A 16,429-nucleotide genomic window follows, 5' to 3' on the forward strand; every position below is an offset into this window, starting at 1 on the left:
CGTGTGTACGGTGCGGGCCCTGTCAACTGAATAGGCTAGGTAGGCACGTCTCACTACCGAACCCTAACCGCGTGGACGAGTAGGTGCGGGCAAGAAACATTTTCACACGGTTTGAAAAAAACAAACAAAAAACAGTCAGGATTCATTCAAAATTAAAACTTTTATTTCTTGAAAACAAGTTTAATAATTCCTATTTTATCAACTCCTTCTGTATATATTTTCATAATTAGTTCCTCACACAATAGCAGTAACACATATATCAGAGACTTCCAGCAAAAGCAAATAAGCATAAGGCAATATTATCAAAGGAAAAGATTGCATGGGAAAATGTGCATTTTATTAGGATATATATAAACCATCCTTGTAGGATCAGCAAAACTAACCATAGATCAGAGTCTAGGCCTGAGGAGCAACATCATCATACTTCTTTGCATAGATGAGTACATTTGGGAATTGGGATGGTATATACTGTGTTTGTGCAGCAAATAAACACAGATGCACCTGAGAAACAACTGACAGAAAAAGTATTAAGTCACATGTTCACAAACACATATATATCAAGGCATATATGGTCCAGGAAAGCACATGTATAACTATTACAGCATATCAGGAATGCTAACAAGATTGCTGGCAGAAGGGCTCCAGGTAGGAGTTGCCCATAGGGGCAGATCTAGGATCAGCTTACCGTCCCCAAATGATGACCAGGAAAAACCTTAGATCAGGGTCATTGGGCAACTACCAACTCTGGCAGAAGTACGTTTACTCTCTTAAAAGCAAAAGCGTGAGAGAAGTTTTATCATTCGGTTATCATCATTGATAGTCATCAGCCACCCCGTTAACATTGAGATTAAAATGCAGTAAAGCCAACAGTACCTTTGAAACAGAAAATCCCTTTTGATTTGTATTTATTTGTATTCTCTACTTAAGCATGAATGTAACCAAAAGCCTGTAAAGTTAAGGGCTCAGACACACCAGTAGTGTTTGCTGGCCGAGAGTACTTAGCATCTCTGAACGTAATTTCCGATTTTACATGTAGAATCCTGTGGAAAATGTAGGCAGTCATATGTCTACAGCGGGTGGTCCCTACAACACAGCACGTTGAATGATCTGCTGACAAACACTAGAACCCCAATCTGTGCGATGTGCCATCTCTATGGAATGTACTCCCTGAACACATCGACTAGGACACATTTACCTCAAGCACTGATGGTGGGTCTTCTACTGGTGTGGGTGACAGTATGAGAGTGTGTTTACGTTGAAGATCAACAAGTGACACACACATAAATAAGAATGTTAAGGAGCAATATGTGGTAGCTAGCATGCTACAGATTTAAGACTGTCTTTGGTGAAAGCTGGAAAATTATTATTTGAGGCACTTTGGTAGGTGAGAGAGTGGTGACAAAGAAAGGGTACATGTTAATAGTGCAAAGCACTGGTCATGGTGGAGAAAAGAACATTGAGAGAACAAGAACAGTGCACGAGCTCCCGTGCATTCAGTGGAGCTGAATTGCGAACAGAGATAGAGCAGAGCAGGATGCTCTGCAGCGAGGCTGTAGAATCCAGTGCATGTCTTTGGTCGGTAATTAGAATGTCTGTCATGTTGGTATCAAGAGTTCTAAGACAATTACATTCTTGTTAGAATGCCGATTAGGAATGTTATCGACATGGAGTGTTTGGTGCCAACATGGAAGACAGTTTGGTTAACTCTCTGTAAGAATGGCTCTGGTGCATAAGGGAATGTAAGAGTGAGAGAAAGACCATCCAGGTCTGTCTCTTCTGTAAAATAAATCAAATTTACATCACAACTGTCCAGCATCTTTCTCTAAAGGCTCCCTTTGAAAATCATTGTCTTCTGCAGTCATCTTGGCTATGGGGCAAGGACAGTGGCTGATACTGATCAGATGTCTCGGGGCATCCTACTCCACAATCAGTCCTGAGTCTGGGTCCTCCTCAGTCCTAACCTCTAGCTCCTCCTGCTTGACAGGGCAGGTCAAGGGCTGTAACTGCAGAGTCACTATCTGACTGGTGGTCTGTTCTGCACTAGCAGCCTGTCTCTCACACAGACTCCCCAGCAGCTGAGCAGTTCTGAAGACTGACCCATGCTGACCAGGCTGCAAAGACTGCACGTTCTGCAGGGTCCGCAGCATCTCAGCTGAGACTATAGGCAGATGCTGCTGCTGGATCAGACTGCTCCCTGGTGGCCGGAGGACTGTCCTGCGATGGGCTAAGGACGAGGCTGGGAGTTGGGTCTTGGGTTTTGGGCCGGGTCGGCGCCGCTGGGCTGCTGCTGGACCTGTGCTGGTCTGTCTGGGCCTATGGTAGCCTCTGGTAGCCTGGGGAGGGGGAAGGAAAGAATGCTCGTAGGACCCTAAATCGTCCAGGGATTGGTCGCTGTAGGGCAGACTGTCCTCTGGATCATCTGGGATGCCATCATCGCCATCGTCCTCTTCTTCCTCATGATTGTCTTGGTCCTCCTGGTCTTCATCGTCACTGATGAAGACCATGTCTTTGGGCAGAGAGGCAAACTGGTAGACCAGCCTCTGACCCTCCACCTTGTTCAGAATCCCACGCTGGTAGTAGTACCTGTCAGGGACAGAGAGAGGACAGCTTTGATACACACACACCTGCAGGGACACAGACTGTAACTTATTATTATTGTAATGTAATTAATGTAACTACAGCGTACCGGAGTGCTCGGCCCATGGTCTCATAGTTCATGTCTGGTTTGTTCTTGTGTTTGCCCCAGAGTCTGGCCACAGCCTTGGAGTTGACCAGCTTAAAGATCCCTGCATGCCGATTGGTCCATTTGATGTAACGTGGGCAGGCCTGTCTGTCCTGGAGAAGCTCAATCAGGAACTGCCACAAGAACATAGTGTTACCTGAAACAGGTAAGGGAGAGGTGAGATGGAGTGTGTGTCTGTTTGTGTGTATGTACCAGAGGAGAACGGCAGGTAGCCTAGTGGTTAGCGCGTTGGGCCAGTAACCGAAAGGTTGCTAGATCGAATCCCCGAGCTGACAAGGTAAAAAAAAACATTTTTAAAAATCTGTCATTCTGCCCCTGAACACTGTTCCTAGGCCGTCATTGTAATTAAGAATTTGTTCTTAACTGACTTGCTTAGATAAATTTAAAAAACGACCGCCTCTTCTCATTGAAGCCACAAAGTTCAAGGCCGACCGTGGTACTGCATGCATTGTTTGCAGAAAACAGGATCCCCATTATAGTGAATGGGAAAATAGGTATCTACATGGTCATTCTTTGTGTAAACATATATATTTTTAAGACAATCTTGGAACCAATAATTGCTTCTACAAGACCAGATTATTTTAAAATCACATAAAGTAGAAGTTATAAGGGTAATTTAGTTGCTAATGAAATCCTGCAGTACCCCAGTCAGTCTTGAGATACTCAATAAGAGCGTATGTTATGCATCAGTTAGTGCTATCCGGGGTCCTTGGGACCTCCCTATCCTAAACCCTAACCCCTACCTAACCATAAGCCTTGCCATTTTCAAATGTCAACTTCAATGTGGTAGGGACGTCCCAAGGATACCAAATAGCAATAACCGTTATGTAGCCATAAGACACCATCTTAACCGACTTCCTTGGCTTCAAATGCACTATTGAGTCTTCACATAGAAATGAATGGTATCACGTGATTGATCATATACAGCCATTGGTGTGTACCTTTGCTGTATTTGCCCCTCTTGAATGTGATGTCCGGTGTGGGGGATTCAGGCCTTTTGGATTTCTTAGCTAAGATGCATAACAGAGTAGTTGTTATGTCACAATGACAGTAGTCCATAAATGGCCAGGTGAGAAAGAAAAAGTAGTTGTATTGTCAAAAATGATGAGCAGGCATACGAGCTAAGGTTGTTGTGGTTATGATTACAATTTATAGTTTGAAAGCATGGCCAGATAATGACAATCTAACCTCTCTTCTTCTTTGGTTGCTCAGCAACAGTCTCCCTCTGCAGTGTGACCCACTGGGGCTGGCCCAGAGCTCCCACAAGGCCTTCCGCTGACACCGTCAACTGGTGGGTAACGGGTGACGTGATGACATCACCCAGGGCAGGGACGTACAGCTGGGCTAGAGGGGAGGAGACAAACACACTGTTAGGGGTTACAGTGTAATAAATGAGTCTACAAGGAGACAATTTGATTATATATGAGAACAGGATGAATACATCTGCTCCAAGCAGAGCAGAAATATAGATGCTTGTTTGCACTAGGGAGTGATACAAAGAAACCTGGGGTGCGTTCAGCAGGATGCAATGTTTTGGAACATTCCCGATAGAAATAGGCTATGTAGAATAACATGCCCCTCTGACATGTATAATAAGGGATCATATCAGCTCTGATCTGCAACGTTCAACAATGTTTGGCAACTGAACGTGGCCATTGTGATGGTAGACAAGCTCCAAACCCAGTTAGATTTGTTTACGCAAAGACTGAGTTAGTCAAAACAAGTTACTCCCTGAGCTACTAACTTAAACTAGCTGTGTATGTGAGTGTGTGTGTGTGTGTGTGTGTGTGTCTCACTGTAGTGCTGTTGGTCCAGAGAGAGGGAGTCAGGGGAGTCCATGTTGAGGAGAGTCTCAGCTGCCACCAGTGTTTCCATGGTTTCCTCATCTCCACTCTCACTGTCCTCCACTGGAGACGGAGAGATAGGAGAGAGATTGGGATAAAGGGAAGATATGTAGAGAGAGAGGCGGGGTAATGTGTCAGCATGACATCATGGCTCTGTCTGTGGGCCTATCCCTAGTGATGGGACAGTGGGAGTAAACAAGAGGGTTATCTAGCTTCTACACTGTTAGCTAGCATAGCTGGAGCAGAATGGTATCGAATACACCAAACACATGGATGGTTTCTATGTGTATGATGCCATTCCATTTGTACAGTTTGAGCCATTATGAGCCTTCCTCCCCTTAGCAGCCTCCACTGCTTTCTATCACAACAAAAGTCTAACTGTATATTCGCTGGCTAGCAAAATCAAGCTTAAACTGAGATGGCCATAATAATGTTGTAACAGGCCCTGGCTGAACGATTGAACTAAAGTTAGCTAACATGCTAGAAAGTAGACAAGTGAAGCTACAAAACCTATTGGCTACACATTTACTTGCATTAACAGCCTCACTACTAAATCATTAGTTTCACAAACTGTTTACTCCAGAGAGCTAGCAACATGATAAGCAACTTTGTCAAAGCTGCAGTAGCCACAAGACGTGTATTTTGTTTCACTTCCTGGATTTTCCAACTTCTCTGATTGGTTCAAGTGTGAAGGCCACAGTATGCATGTGCTCAGCCAGCTTTATGATCTTTGTTTACAGCCCCCTCACCAAAATGAGTAGAGATATCTGGGTCATTCCTACCTTGACGTGCATTTTGGACCTCATAACTTTTTTGGGGGAAAGTTGAAATATAAAAGAAAAAATGTATTCTATCAGAAAAAGGACATTTGACTTTCAGGCACTTTGTGTGCATTTTCCAAACTGTTAGGTGTATAATCATAACAGGGTGGAAATTTGGAGCCTAAACTAGCCATAGCTCTGTGAGTGAGCAAGATTGAGCTAGCATAATGGTGAACACTTGAACAGGACTTTAACTTCCCTATCAAACATATTTTAACATTTTGAAAAGTGGTTAATTTTCTCTATAGTTTAGCCTAACAGGGTGGACATGAATGGGACATAAAGACTAACAACATGAAACATGGAAAGACGGACAGTGGTGGAAAAAGTACTCAATTGTTATACTTGAGTAAAAGTAAAGACAGCCAAATGGTGCAACTAAAAGTAAAAATTACCTAGTAAAATACTACTGAGTAAAGTTTAAAAGTATCTGGTTTTAAAAATGTACTTAAGTAGAGTGGTGAAAAAAGTACTTCATTGTCATACTTGAGTAAAAGTAAAATTCCTTATTTTAAGCAAACCAGAAAGGCACACGCCAACACTCAGGCATCATTTAGAAACGCAGTTTTGTGTTTAGTGAGTCCGCCGGATCAGAGGTAGTTGGAATGCCTATGTGTTATATTGATAGGTGAATGAATTGGACAATAATTCTGTCCTGCCTGAGCATTCTAACTGTAACGAGTACTTTTTGGTGTCAGGGAAAATGTATGGGTGTAAAAAGTACATATTTTCATTAGGAATGTAGTGGAGTAAATAGTAAAAGTTGTCAAAAATATAAATAGTAAAGTTAAGTACAGATGACACCACATTGAGAAAGTGTGGGGTATTGTAGCAAAGGGGTTGTTTTCTTAAATGGAGAATTGCAACAAACTAACAGGGTGGAAAGTGATATCGGGGTCACAGAAGTGATATTTCCTGTGAACAGAAAAGACACTGCATTATAGGAATGACCCAGCTAGGGTATTCTTTCTAAATGACCCAGCTAGGGTATTCTTTCTGAATGACCCAGCTAGGGTATTCTTTCTAAATGACCCAGCTAGGGTATTCTTTCTAAATGACCCAGCTAGGGTATTCTTTCTAAATGACCCAGCTAGGGTATTCTTTCTAAATGACCCAGCTAGGGTATTCTTTCTGAATGACCCAGCTAGGGTATTCTTTCTAAATGACCCAGCTAGGGTATTCTTTCTAAATGACCCAGCTAGGGTATTCATTCTAAATGACCCAGCTAGGGTATTCTTTCTAAATGACCCAGCTAGGGTATTCTTTCTAAATGACCCAGCTAGGGTATTCTTTCTAAATGACCCAGCTAGGGTATTCTTTCTAAATGACCCAGCTAGGGTATTCTTTCTAAATGACCCAGCTAGGGTATTCTTTCTAAATGACCCAGCTAGGGTATTCTTTTCTAAATGACCCAGCTAGGGTATTCTTTCTAAATGACCCAGCTAGGGTATTCTTTCTAAATGACCCAGCTAGGGTATTCTTTCTAAATGACCCAGCTAGGGTATTCTTTCTGAATGACCCAGCTAGGGTATTCTTTCTGAATGACCCAGCTAGGGTATTCTTTCTAAATGACCCAGCTAGGGTATTCTTTCTAAATGACCCAGCTAGGGTATTCTTTCTAAATGACCCAGCTAGGGTATTCTTTCTGAATGACCCAGCTAGGGTATTCTTTCTGAATGAACCAGCTAGGGTATTCTTTCTAAATGACCCAGCTAGGGTATTCTTTCTAAATGACCCAGCTAGGGTATTCTTTCTGAATGACCCAGCTAGGGTATTCTTTCTGAATGACCCAGCTAGGGTATTCTTTCTGAATGACCCAGCTAGGATATTCTTTCTAAATGACCCAGCTAGGGTATTCTTTCTGAATGACCCAGCTAGGGTATTCTTTCTAAATGCCTCGTCATATAGAAGCTAAGTTAGCCACAGTACTAAATTACAGTATTTTAGACTGAAACTGCTCAGTTGTTATACTCCAGTAAGGATATGTGCTATAAACACATCAGATAGCATTTTAGTCGAAGTAGTTAGTGTGCTAGATAACCTTTCTACCATAGCAAGCTAACCGGCTAACCACCTGAATGTACTGACTGACTGCACAAAGTCTGTATCATGAATTGTTTTGCCCAGTTTAGGATCTGCATATCACCCTCCTGTTATACACTGACATTTTCTCTCAGGAGCTGAATGAAGCCTCAGAGCCTACACCCCCCAGCTATACAGAAACCCCCCCTACCTGTTAGTCAGACCCCTTACCCTAACATCTTACCCAAACGTAACCCTCCTAATCTACTACGTCAATGTCTGTTTCTGTCTACAGGTGCTGTTGATAATGCCAAGAAGGCCAAGCTGCTCAACCCCAGATTGCCTTCATTAGACCGTGCGTGTTTGTTGTTACCTGTTGTTAGCAGGTGGTCTTCTGTGTGTGTCTGCTCACAGGCCAGGCCTGTGTAGGAGAGCAGGTGGGATTGTGGGATCTGCTCCACTATCACTGCAGGATAGGCCAAGTGCTCATCCAGCTGCAACACAGGGACAAATGATCTATCACTCACTTCAATTTAGTTATTTTACATTTGAGCCAATGCTTTATTTAATCATTTCCAATATCTAATGTTTGATATTGTAAGACAACAGCCAAGGTAAGGCTTGAACCAGCAACTCTGCAGTTAAATTGGAAGGGTACTAACATCTGTGCCATGAGGTTCTGAAATCTTGGCAGAGGTTGTACACTGACATACAGTGAGGCTAGACTTTAGGGTTTTAACTTAAGAGTTGTGTGAGTGAGAGGACTACTTTCACTGTTCCTATTTGAAATAGGTCAGTATGTTCCCAATGTAAATTGGTGCTGATCTTTCAATAACTATGGCTGACGTTATCCTCATGTTATCTTTGGCTACTCTACATGTAGATTCTATCTCTGATTCAATACAGCTCGTCTGCACTTTGATGTCATTTCCCAAGTGGTTCTACACTGACGTGTGATTTTAAAAGAGGCTTGATGTTTTATCTGTTGGTGTGCAAACACACACACACACACACACACACACGCTCGTTCCCACCTGTAGTCCATTGTTCACGTGGTCGCTGGCAAACTCAAAGATGAGTTCCGTCTGCTGCAGCATGGAAGACATCCCAGAATACTCCAATAACAGGTCTACGATGTCATCATCCCAGCATTCCACATCAGATGTCCAACAGTTTCACACAACACGTTCTAAGTTCCAGAGCACCAAATCGAAGTTACAGTCGTATCAAAAGCTTCCCCCTGTCTGTTTCTCACAGGTCCTCCTGAGGATGAGTCACTCTTAACTGCATGCCTGAACAGCACAGTGACTAAACTGTCTAAATGAAAGTAACTTCAGATAAATAGCTGGCTAGTAACTCGTTCCTCACTCCAGCACAGTGGCTTGACCTCTCAGAAGAGTGAGTGTTGGCTTGGCTAGTTGGTTAAATTGTTGAGGTAAAATCCTGCAGGAGTCCTCAGTAGATGTTCCATAGATGAGATGTTGAACAGGAGCAGAGACAGAGCATTTGCAGGGAGAATCAATTACTTGTTTCCTTCTCTCTTTCTAAGTTTCTACCCTCGATGAAGAAGTGGAGGCTGCCAACGGTCCTGTGGTCTCAACCTGAGAAAAGGGAACAGAGAGAGACTGGTGGTGGGAGGGAGGGAGAAGAGAAAGAGATTACATTAGAGATGCCTCTTCAAGCCATGATAACTCTACTTGTAGACTACATAAGCCACACTCTTTCTGATCAAAGTGCAGACAGTGAACAGAATCACATGATCAGGGCTCTATAAACTCCGCTGGCAGAACAACAGTCTGTGGGTTCAGTCTGTTAATGAGGGGCAAAAACACTGTCCTCTGTCAAACTGAGCCAAGGCCTCTTATAACAAGCAACTGTTTATATTCATATCCCTCTTATCACACTATTATACCACACAGACCTTCTGCTCTCTTTCTCTCAGCTCTCACACGCACTGCTTTCTTATCTCCCTTTATAAAGAGACCAAACCAGCAACAGGAAAGAAGCTTCCGGACTGCGTCATGAGTGTGTTTGTGTGTGTGTATGGGGGAGGGGTGGGAGGAGGCAAAAAAAGAGCAACTGCGCCTGCTCAGAGAACCTAATGCTCAGGTCGGACAATGGACTTCTGCATTAGGGTGTGTATCATCCATACACTGTGCCAGGTCACCCTGACGTGTGTGTGTGTGTGTGTCAGTTTGAAGGGAGGGGAAACTCCTCATTCGGAGATATGGTGCTTTCCCTCTGGTCAGGGCAGGCACGTCTGGAATGTGTTTGGAATAGTTCATATGAGAGATAAGCACAGAGCGAACAGACAGACTCAGGGTTACATTACTACAGAGAGAAGGAATCACAAAAAGTGCTAGGTAATGATTGCCTGTGTTTTTGACGGCTGTTTAATCTTATTAGGATTTCTTCACACCCCGACACAGACTGTAATGTACATTTTCTAGACAAACACTCATAAGGGATTTGTTGCGTTACTAACAGGCATCAATAAGAAACAAGACTGAAAAACCTACATCTTCGCCCATCACTCCTACATCATTATAACAGGGTACTGTTGTTCCACCAATTGAGTACTTTTGGGTAGTGTCATTAAGTTGGTGAAGAACAAAAATACTTTTATTTGACCTAATTTTAACATTCTGTCCGTCATAAAAGAGCACATGTTCAACTTTTTCCCATCTTAAGAGGTAAGAGGTTAAAGATCTACAAAAATTGTATCGTTCAACAGGGGTTGATTTTTATTTTGTCTAACTTTGTTTATTGCAACAAATGATGGTGGAAACTATTTTAAAAATAAATTATGATTGCCGAATACTTTTGAAAATATGCCGGGCACGTGATGTAGGCTAATCACGTACCAATAAGCTCCACTCCACATTTAATGCTAAATGCCTACTGCTTGCCAAATAAAAAATGTATGTTTCTTTGCAGAACAGGGATTGTCCTGATGTGCAAGAATGCCTGAAATGCTTGGCCTTGCTTATCTGGTTGGCTTGGAAGTTTCACCATCCAATTATTTCAGATCTACAGGAATGCAAGTTTCAGCAAGGCATGGACCGTGGCGATATGTTGGTACATGATAATTATTAGAATATGGAAAATATGAGTAAATTATTGCATTTTATCCATGCTGGCTTTCGCGGGCTACATGAGACAAAAAACGGATAAGTGGGGGGGCATAATTTTATGCCGTCGCCAATTTATTAATGCACAATTTACCTAAATGGGTAATGGAAACACTTCAACCACTACATTTTTATTCTACACTGTAGGTTTTTGCAAAAAAAAAAGTATTTTTTAAGGCGTGACATTATGTCCAGCTGTTTTCATAGACACAGGATAGATCAATGGAAACTCACCCTAGCAGATAATTGTTGCATGTATTTTCTATGCAAACTTACTAAATGTCGACAAAAATTATAATTATCACTGGACAAGGTTGTGGAAATATAGCTATTGAGACAGACCTCCCCAACAGCTCTGACTTTGTTTACATAAGACGTCACGCATTTTCTAACTTGTTAAATACTACACCAAACCTCTTAGTAAAATTGAGCAACTAAAACATTCAAATGACAGATGTCTTGAGTTATTTTAGATTCATTCTGGGAGTTTTGAGGATGTGAAATAGGCTTCCATGTCTAGTGTCTCATGTGGGACAAACATCATTAACCACACGCGGAATCGGTCAAGAAACACACTTCCAAGACTGAAATCTTGTTTTTCTAATGATCAACAGAAAAACACGTGTCAATCGGCGTGTTCAGTGGCTCTTTAAATCAGCCATAAATCCCCCTGTGACAGAGGAAATGGAAGCTTGTTGTGTGCAACAGGGTGGGGCAATTGAATGCAAGCTTTATTTTATTTATTTTTTAACACAAAAAAACTACACGGTTGGCTTGTTACAGTGTGATCGATTTGCTCACTTTTCCACCACAAAACCTGCTTTTCCACTATGATTTGACAATTAGATGTTCAATGTTTCTTTAGATAAAAAATAAACCATAGCAGGGTTGACATTAAAATGAGTCACCATAGCAGGGTTGACATTAAAATGAGTCACCATAGCAGGGTTGACATTAAAATGAGTCACCATAGCAGGGTTGACATTAAAATGAGTCACCATAGCAGGGTTGACATTAAAATGAGTCACCATAGCAGGGTTGACATTAAAATGAGGAACAGACGTAAATAGATCACACGAAATGAAAACATTTCTGCAGGATTTTCAAAGCAACAAAATAACTAGGGCTTTACAATGGTGGTGAAAACGAGGACACATTTTGGGGTTTAAATGGATTTAAATCTTCCTAGAAGTCACAGAGGGACGCTTAAATTAGTCTTTATTCATATCAAAAAACAGATGTATTGAATTTTCCATGTGGTTTATTTCAATGGGCACTTCATTGAATAAGCTTTTAAAATGCAATATTGGTGCACAACTTGTAAAATATCAAAGGGACACAAAACGCAGTCTTTACGTCGATTGATCCAACACCATCATCACGTGACTGAAACAATCAACCCCCAACAGCAACCCAGCCCTGTCCTCTCTGTGTTTAAGGCCTTGTCCTTGTTGTCACGTTATATAGACTTTTCTATTGTGTTGTTGACTGTACGTTTGTTTATTCCATGTGTAACTCTGTGTTGTTGTTTGTGTCGCACTGCTTTGCTTTATCTTGGCCAGGTCGCAGTTGTAAATGAGAACTGAGAACTCAACTGGCCGACCTGGTTAAATAAAGGTGAAATAAAACAATGAAATGAAAGATAGGATAACATGCACACACGCTCCTTTACTGTCTAGGTTTTCCCCTCTCTCCTCCACCTCTCTATTTGTTCACTCAGTCACTCACATTTTCTCTCCACTTTCTAGGTTTTCCCCTCTCTCCTCCAGCTCTCTATTTGTTCACTCAGTCACTCACATTTTCTCTCCACTCTTTCTAGGTTTTCCCCTCTCTCCTCCACCTCTCTATTTGTTCACTCAGTCACTCACATTTTCTCTCCACTCTTTCTAGGTTTTCCCCTCTCTCCTCCACCTCTCTATTTGTTCACTCAGTCACTCACATTTTCTCTCCACTCTTTTACTCACCTGTCCTCCACTCTTCAGGCAGTTACTGACTGTTGTTAGTACCAGAAAATCCTGTTTTGCTGTTTCTGGCCTACCATGACCTCTCTTTCTCACACACAGTAGGTAAACAACCACGTACAGGTAACATGCACCATGACGACAGTTGTTGTGCTACACGCCTCTGTTTACCTGAGCTCCTCCCACTCTATCCTTAAACCCCTTAGAGAGAGACTTCCCATGAAACAGCCTGAGAGCTGCTCACAGGTCAGACATCATGCATGCTATATTCATGCCGATGCATTTTGAATGCCAGTATTTTCTGTTTTGCCTGTTCAGTAGATATGTTGCTCTTTGTGTTGTATCTTCCATAGTGTGTGTGTGTGTGTGTGCGCGTGCGTGCATGTGACGGCTGAGAGAGCAAGATGCGACTGAGGCTGTTATCGCACAGGAAGCACAACCCATTCTGTGGGCTCCACTTCCTCCTGAGAGAGCGGGAGGGAGCCAAACAACGCTGGAACAGCTGTCACCACGGAGAGAAATGTTCCATTGTACGTCTGCCAGGCTGCCATCTTGTATTGTGGTTGTTTTGAATGTTGGGTTATCGCTAACGCTTCCCCATGTTCTGTGTGCTGTATATTTCCCAATATTGTTAAATGACTCCTTGTTTCCATGGACAATGGTGATGAGAGGAGGTTTTTAAGAATATTTGGGACATGACACAGTCCATCTAGAAGGTTCATCCACATGTGTTGGTGTCTGTGGCTTCAGTCATGTGATCTGATCCTGTGAAGTTGCTGCCAGACCCTTAGAGACAGTGATAAGCTCCATAACACACTCGCTGTCCTTTGTGTGTGTGTGTGTGTGTGTGTAAAGAGCATTGTGAATTAGGCCAGGCTGGTAGGGGAATAGGGTGGGGAGCTGATAAGCTTCCCCTGTTGCCCGGGGTGACTGGGCCTGGCCAATCTAACATGGAGGAATTATGAGGCGATTCTGAATAACACAGCTGTGTGTTTTTGTGAGCTTAAAATCTCACCCCCCTTTCTGTGTATGACTTGTGTGTACGTATGTGTGGCCCTGTGTGAGTGTGTGTGTTTGCTCGCTCGCATATACACTGAACAAGAATTTAAACGCAACATTTAAAGTGCTGGTTCCATGTTTCATGAGCTGAAAGTAAATGATCCCAGAAATGTTCCATATGCACAAAAACCTTATTTCTCTTAAATGTTGTGCACAAATGTGTTTACATCCATGTTTACCAAGATAATCCATACACCTGACAGGTGTGGCATATCAAGAAGCTAATTAAACAGCATGATCATTACACAGGTGCACCTTGTGCTGGGGACAATAAAAGGCCACTTTAAAATGTGCAGTTTTGTTACACAACACAATGCCACAGATGTCAAGTTGAGGGAGAGTACAATTGGAATGCTGACTGCAGGAACGTCCACCAGAGCTGTTGCCAGAGAATTTAATGTTAATTTCTCTACCATTAGCCGCCTCCAAGTCATTTGAGAGAATTTGGCAGTACGTCCAACCGGCCTCATAACCGCAGACCTTGTGTACGGCATTGTGTGGGAGAGCGGTTTGTTGATGTCAATGTTGCGAACAGAGTGCCCCATGGTGGCATTGGGATTATGATATGGGCAGGCATAAGTTACAGACAACGAACACAGTTGCAGTTTATCTATGGCAATTTAAATGCACAAAAACACAGTGACAAGATCTTGAGGCCCATCGTGAGGCCCATTTTTTGTTAAGGTATCTGTGACCAACATATGCATATGTAACCGATGTGTAATGGCTAGCTAGTTAGCGGTGGTGTGCGATAATAGCGTTTCAATCGGTGACGTCACTCGCTCTGAGACCTTGAAGTCGTCGTTCCCCTTGCTCTGCAAAGGCCGATGCTTTTGTGGCACGATGGGTAACGATGCTTTGTGGGTGTCAGTTGTTGATGTGTGCAGAGGATCCCTGGTTTGAGGCGAGGAGAGGGACGGAAGCTATACTGTTACACATATCTGTATTCCCAGTCATGTGAAATCCATATATTAGGGCATAATGAATTTGTCAATTGACTGATTTCCTTCTATGAACTGTAACTCAGTCAAATCAATGAAATTGTTGCATGTTGCATTTATATTTTTGTTCAATATATATGTGTATACTACAAAGTCACAGGTGCCTGGATACTTTATGTAAGTACTCTAAAGCTAAAAAAAAACAGATACAAGATAAGATATGTATGTATTCTCAATAACACATGCCAAACGCACAACCTCAGTTTTGGGGTTTCTGCAATGCTCAACTGTAGAGCACTTAACACTTTCACTTTCGCCTCAATCTACTACACCACATGTGTCAAACTCACTCCACCGAGCGCCGAATGTCTGCGGGTTCCGCTCCACCCTTGTACTTGATTGATTAAGGTCACTAATTAGTAAGGAACTCCCCTCACCTGGTTGTCTACGTCTTAACAGGAAGGAAAAACCAAAAACCCGCTGGCACTCGGCAGTCCGTGGAATGAGTTTGACACCCCTGTACGACACAGACCCACCTCCTATTATTACCATAATAGTATTATCTTTGTAAATTTGCCTTTTATCGCTTCTGCTCTGCGATAGGAGCAGTGCGCTTACCTTGTGTTGTACGTTACTGCTGTGCTGTGTCTGTGTGTAGCAGCTGGCTGGTACAATACGGACAAAGCTGAGAACAGGAAACTGTTTTTTACCCCTCCTGTGACAAAAAACAAACTCCGGTAAGAGAATGCATTTTCGCACAGATATAGGTTCAGCTTAAAGTCCTCACACCCTCACAGTAACCACTAGGGGGGAAATACAAAGCCGACCTCAGATCAGTATCCAGAGGGTGACTTCATCCTTCTCCGCAAACAGCGCTGCTTCCTCTTTCCCCTATAAGGGCCCCTCCCACAGTGAATTCTTATTGGCCACCTGTCCTGAAGTAGAGGTAACCGCTGGCGACCATTGTCAGCAATGATCTAAGGCAGCGTTTCCCAAAATCGGTCCTCGGGACCCCAAGAGGTGCACGTTTTGTTTTTTTGCGCAAACACTACACAGCTGATTCAAATGGTCAAAGCTTGATGATTAGTTGGGGGGGGGGTTGGGAAACCCTGATCTAAGGTAAACACAGATCTAAGGTAAACACAGCTAGGTATACGACGTTCTTTGCAAATCTCCAGAGGGCAGAGCAACAATACCATGTAGTAAACAACAGCGTTTCTCAATTACATAGTCACTAGCGCCCCCTATTGGCCGTGTTTATTACATTTGACATTTTAGTAAATTAGCTGACGGTCTTATCCAGTGGTGAGTGCATACATTTCTTTCTTTTCGTACTGGAGTGTAGAACTGCTAATACATTCATGCATAATTCAATATAGGCCTATCCTTCCTTCTTCCCGTCTATAATGTAATCACTGATCTGACATGACTGGAACTTGGTTAACTGCTATGTACAGAAACCTGGTTTGTACTTATCCAACGTGCTAATATCCGGCTTCAAGCAGGTCCCTAATCGCTCAAAATGGAATGCCAACACATGCTAAAACAACTATTCCCTGTGGCCTGTAGGGGGCATTTTTCTCTCCTGAGAAGCATTAATTATTCCTGGGGCCAACAAAAAAGACAAAACATGAGTAACAAAACACTGATACATTAATAGACAAGGACAGTCATACAAATGTCAAATACAACTGCAGTATATACAAACAATACAACAACACAAATAATGTGTGTGTTACAGTGTGTCTCTTTGTGTGTGTGTGTGTTACAGTGTGTCTCTTTGTGTGTGTGTGTGCCCACATCAGAGTATGTTAGCGGAGTTGAGTGGTTGGAAATCCTGGTCGGCTCCACTCCCTACATCCTTTCCAACAGCTCCACTGAAAACCGCTCCCTGCTCACAGGAAAAA

At 42.7% G+C, this 16,429-nt stretch overlaps 1 protein-coding gene across 4 annotated transcripts; it reads right to left on the reverse strand.

Annotated features, from left to right (window-relative positions):
- Positions 1-141: 141 nt before the first annotated feature.
- Positions 142-15,244, reverse strand: LOC115114701 (ETS-related transcription factor Elf-1-like). 4 transcript variants are annotated; one of them, XM_065013586.1, is made up of 9 exons: positions 15,141-15,238; positions 12,526-14,475; positions 8,465-9,055; positions 7,804-7,924; positions 4,540-4,650; positions 3,932-4,087; positions 3,685-3,753; positions 2,687-2,879; positions 142-2,583 (listed from the first exon to the last, which is right to left on the reverse strand). In XM_065013586.1, the coding sequence occupies exons 3-9, from the start codon at positions 8,534-8,536 to the stop codon at positions 1,917-1,919; spliced, it is 1,389 nt and encodes a 462-aa protein (XP_064869658.1). In that variant the 5' UTR covers positions 8,537-9,055; positions 12,526-14,475; positions 15,141-15,238; the 3' UTR covers positions 142-1,916. The 4 variants fall into 4 exon arrangements, with proteins under 4 accessions (XP_064869658.1, XP_064869659.1, XP_029499016.1 ...); XM_065013587.1 differs by lacking the exon at positions 12,526-14,475 and adding an exon at positions 14,960-15,039 and having other exon boundaries at positions 15,141-15,233; XM_029643156.2 differs by lacking the exon at positions 12,526-14,475 and having other exon boundaries at positions 15,141-15,244.
- Positions 15,245-16,429: the final 1,185 nt, after the last annotated feature.

This window comes from Oncorhynchus nerka, linkage group LG9b (genome assembly GCF_034236695.1).
Source record: "Oncorhynchus nerka isolate Pitt River linkage group LG9b, Oner_Uvic_2.0, whole genome shotgun sequence".
Lineage (NCBI taxonomy): Eukaryota > Metazoa > Chordata > Actinopteri > Salmoniformes > Salmonidae > Oncorhynchus > Oncorhynchus nerka.

What these genes read in the sequence shown, in the direction of transcription:
- LOC115114701 (XM_029643156.2), bottom strand. Translation starts at nt 8,536, where the DNA reads ATGTCTTCCATGCTGCAGCAGACGGAACTCATCTTTGAGTTTGCCAGC. An exon ending in TCTGGACCAACAGCACTACA is followed by an intron (nt 4,088 to 4,539) that starts GTGAGACACACA and finishes CCTCCCCTCTAG; the next exon opens with CCCAGCTGTACGTCCCTGCC. An exon ending in GAGGGGCAAATACAGCAAAG is followed by an intron (nt 2,880 to 3,684) that starts GTACACACCAAT and finishes TACCTGTTTCAG; the next exon opens with GTAACACTATGTTCTTGTGG.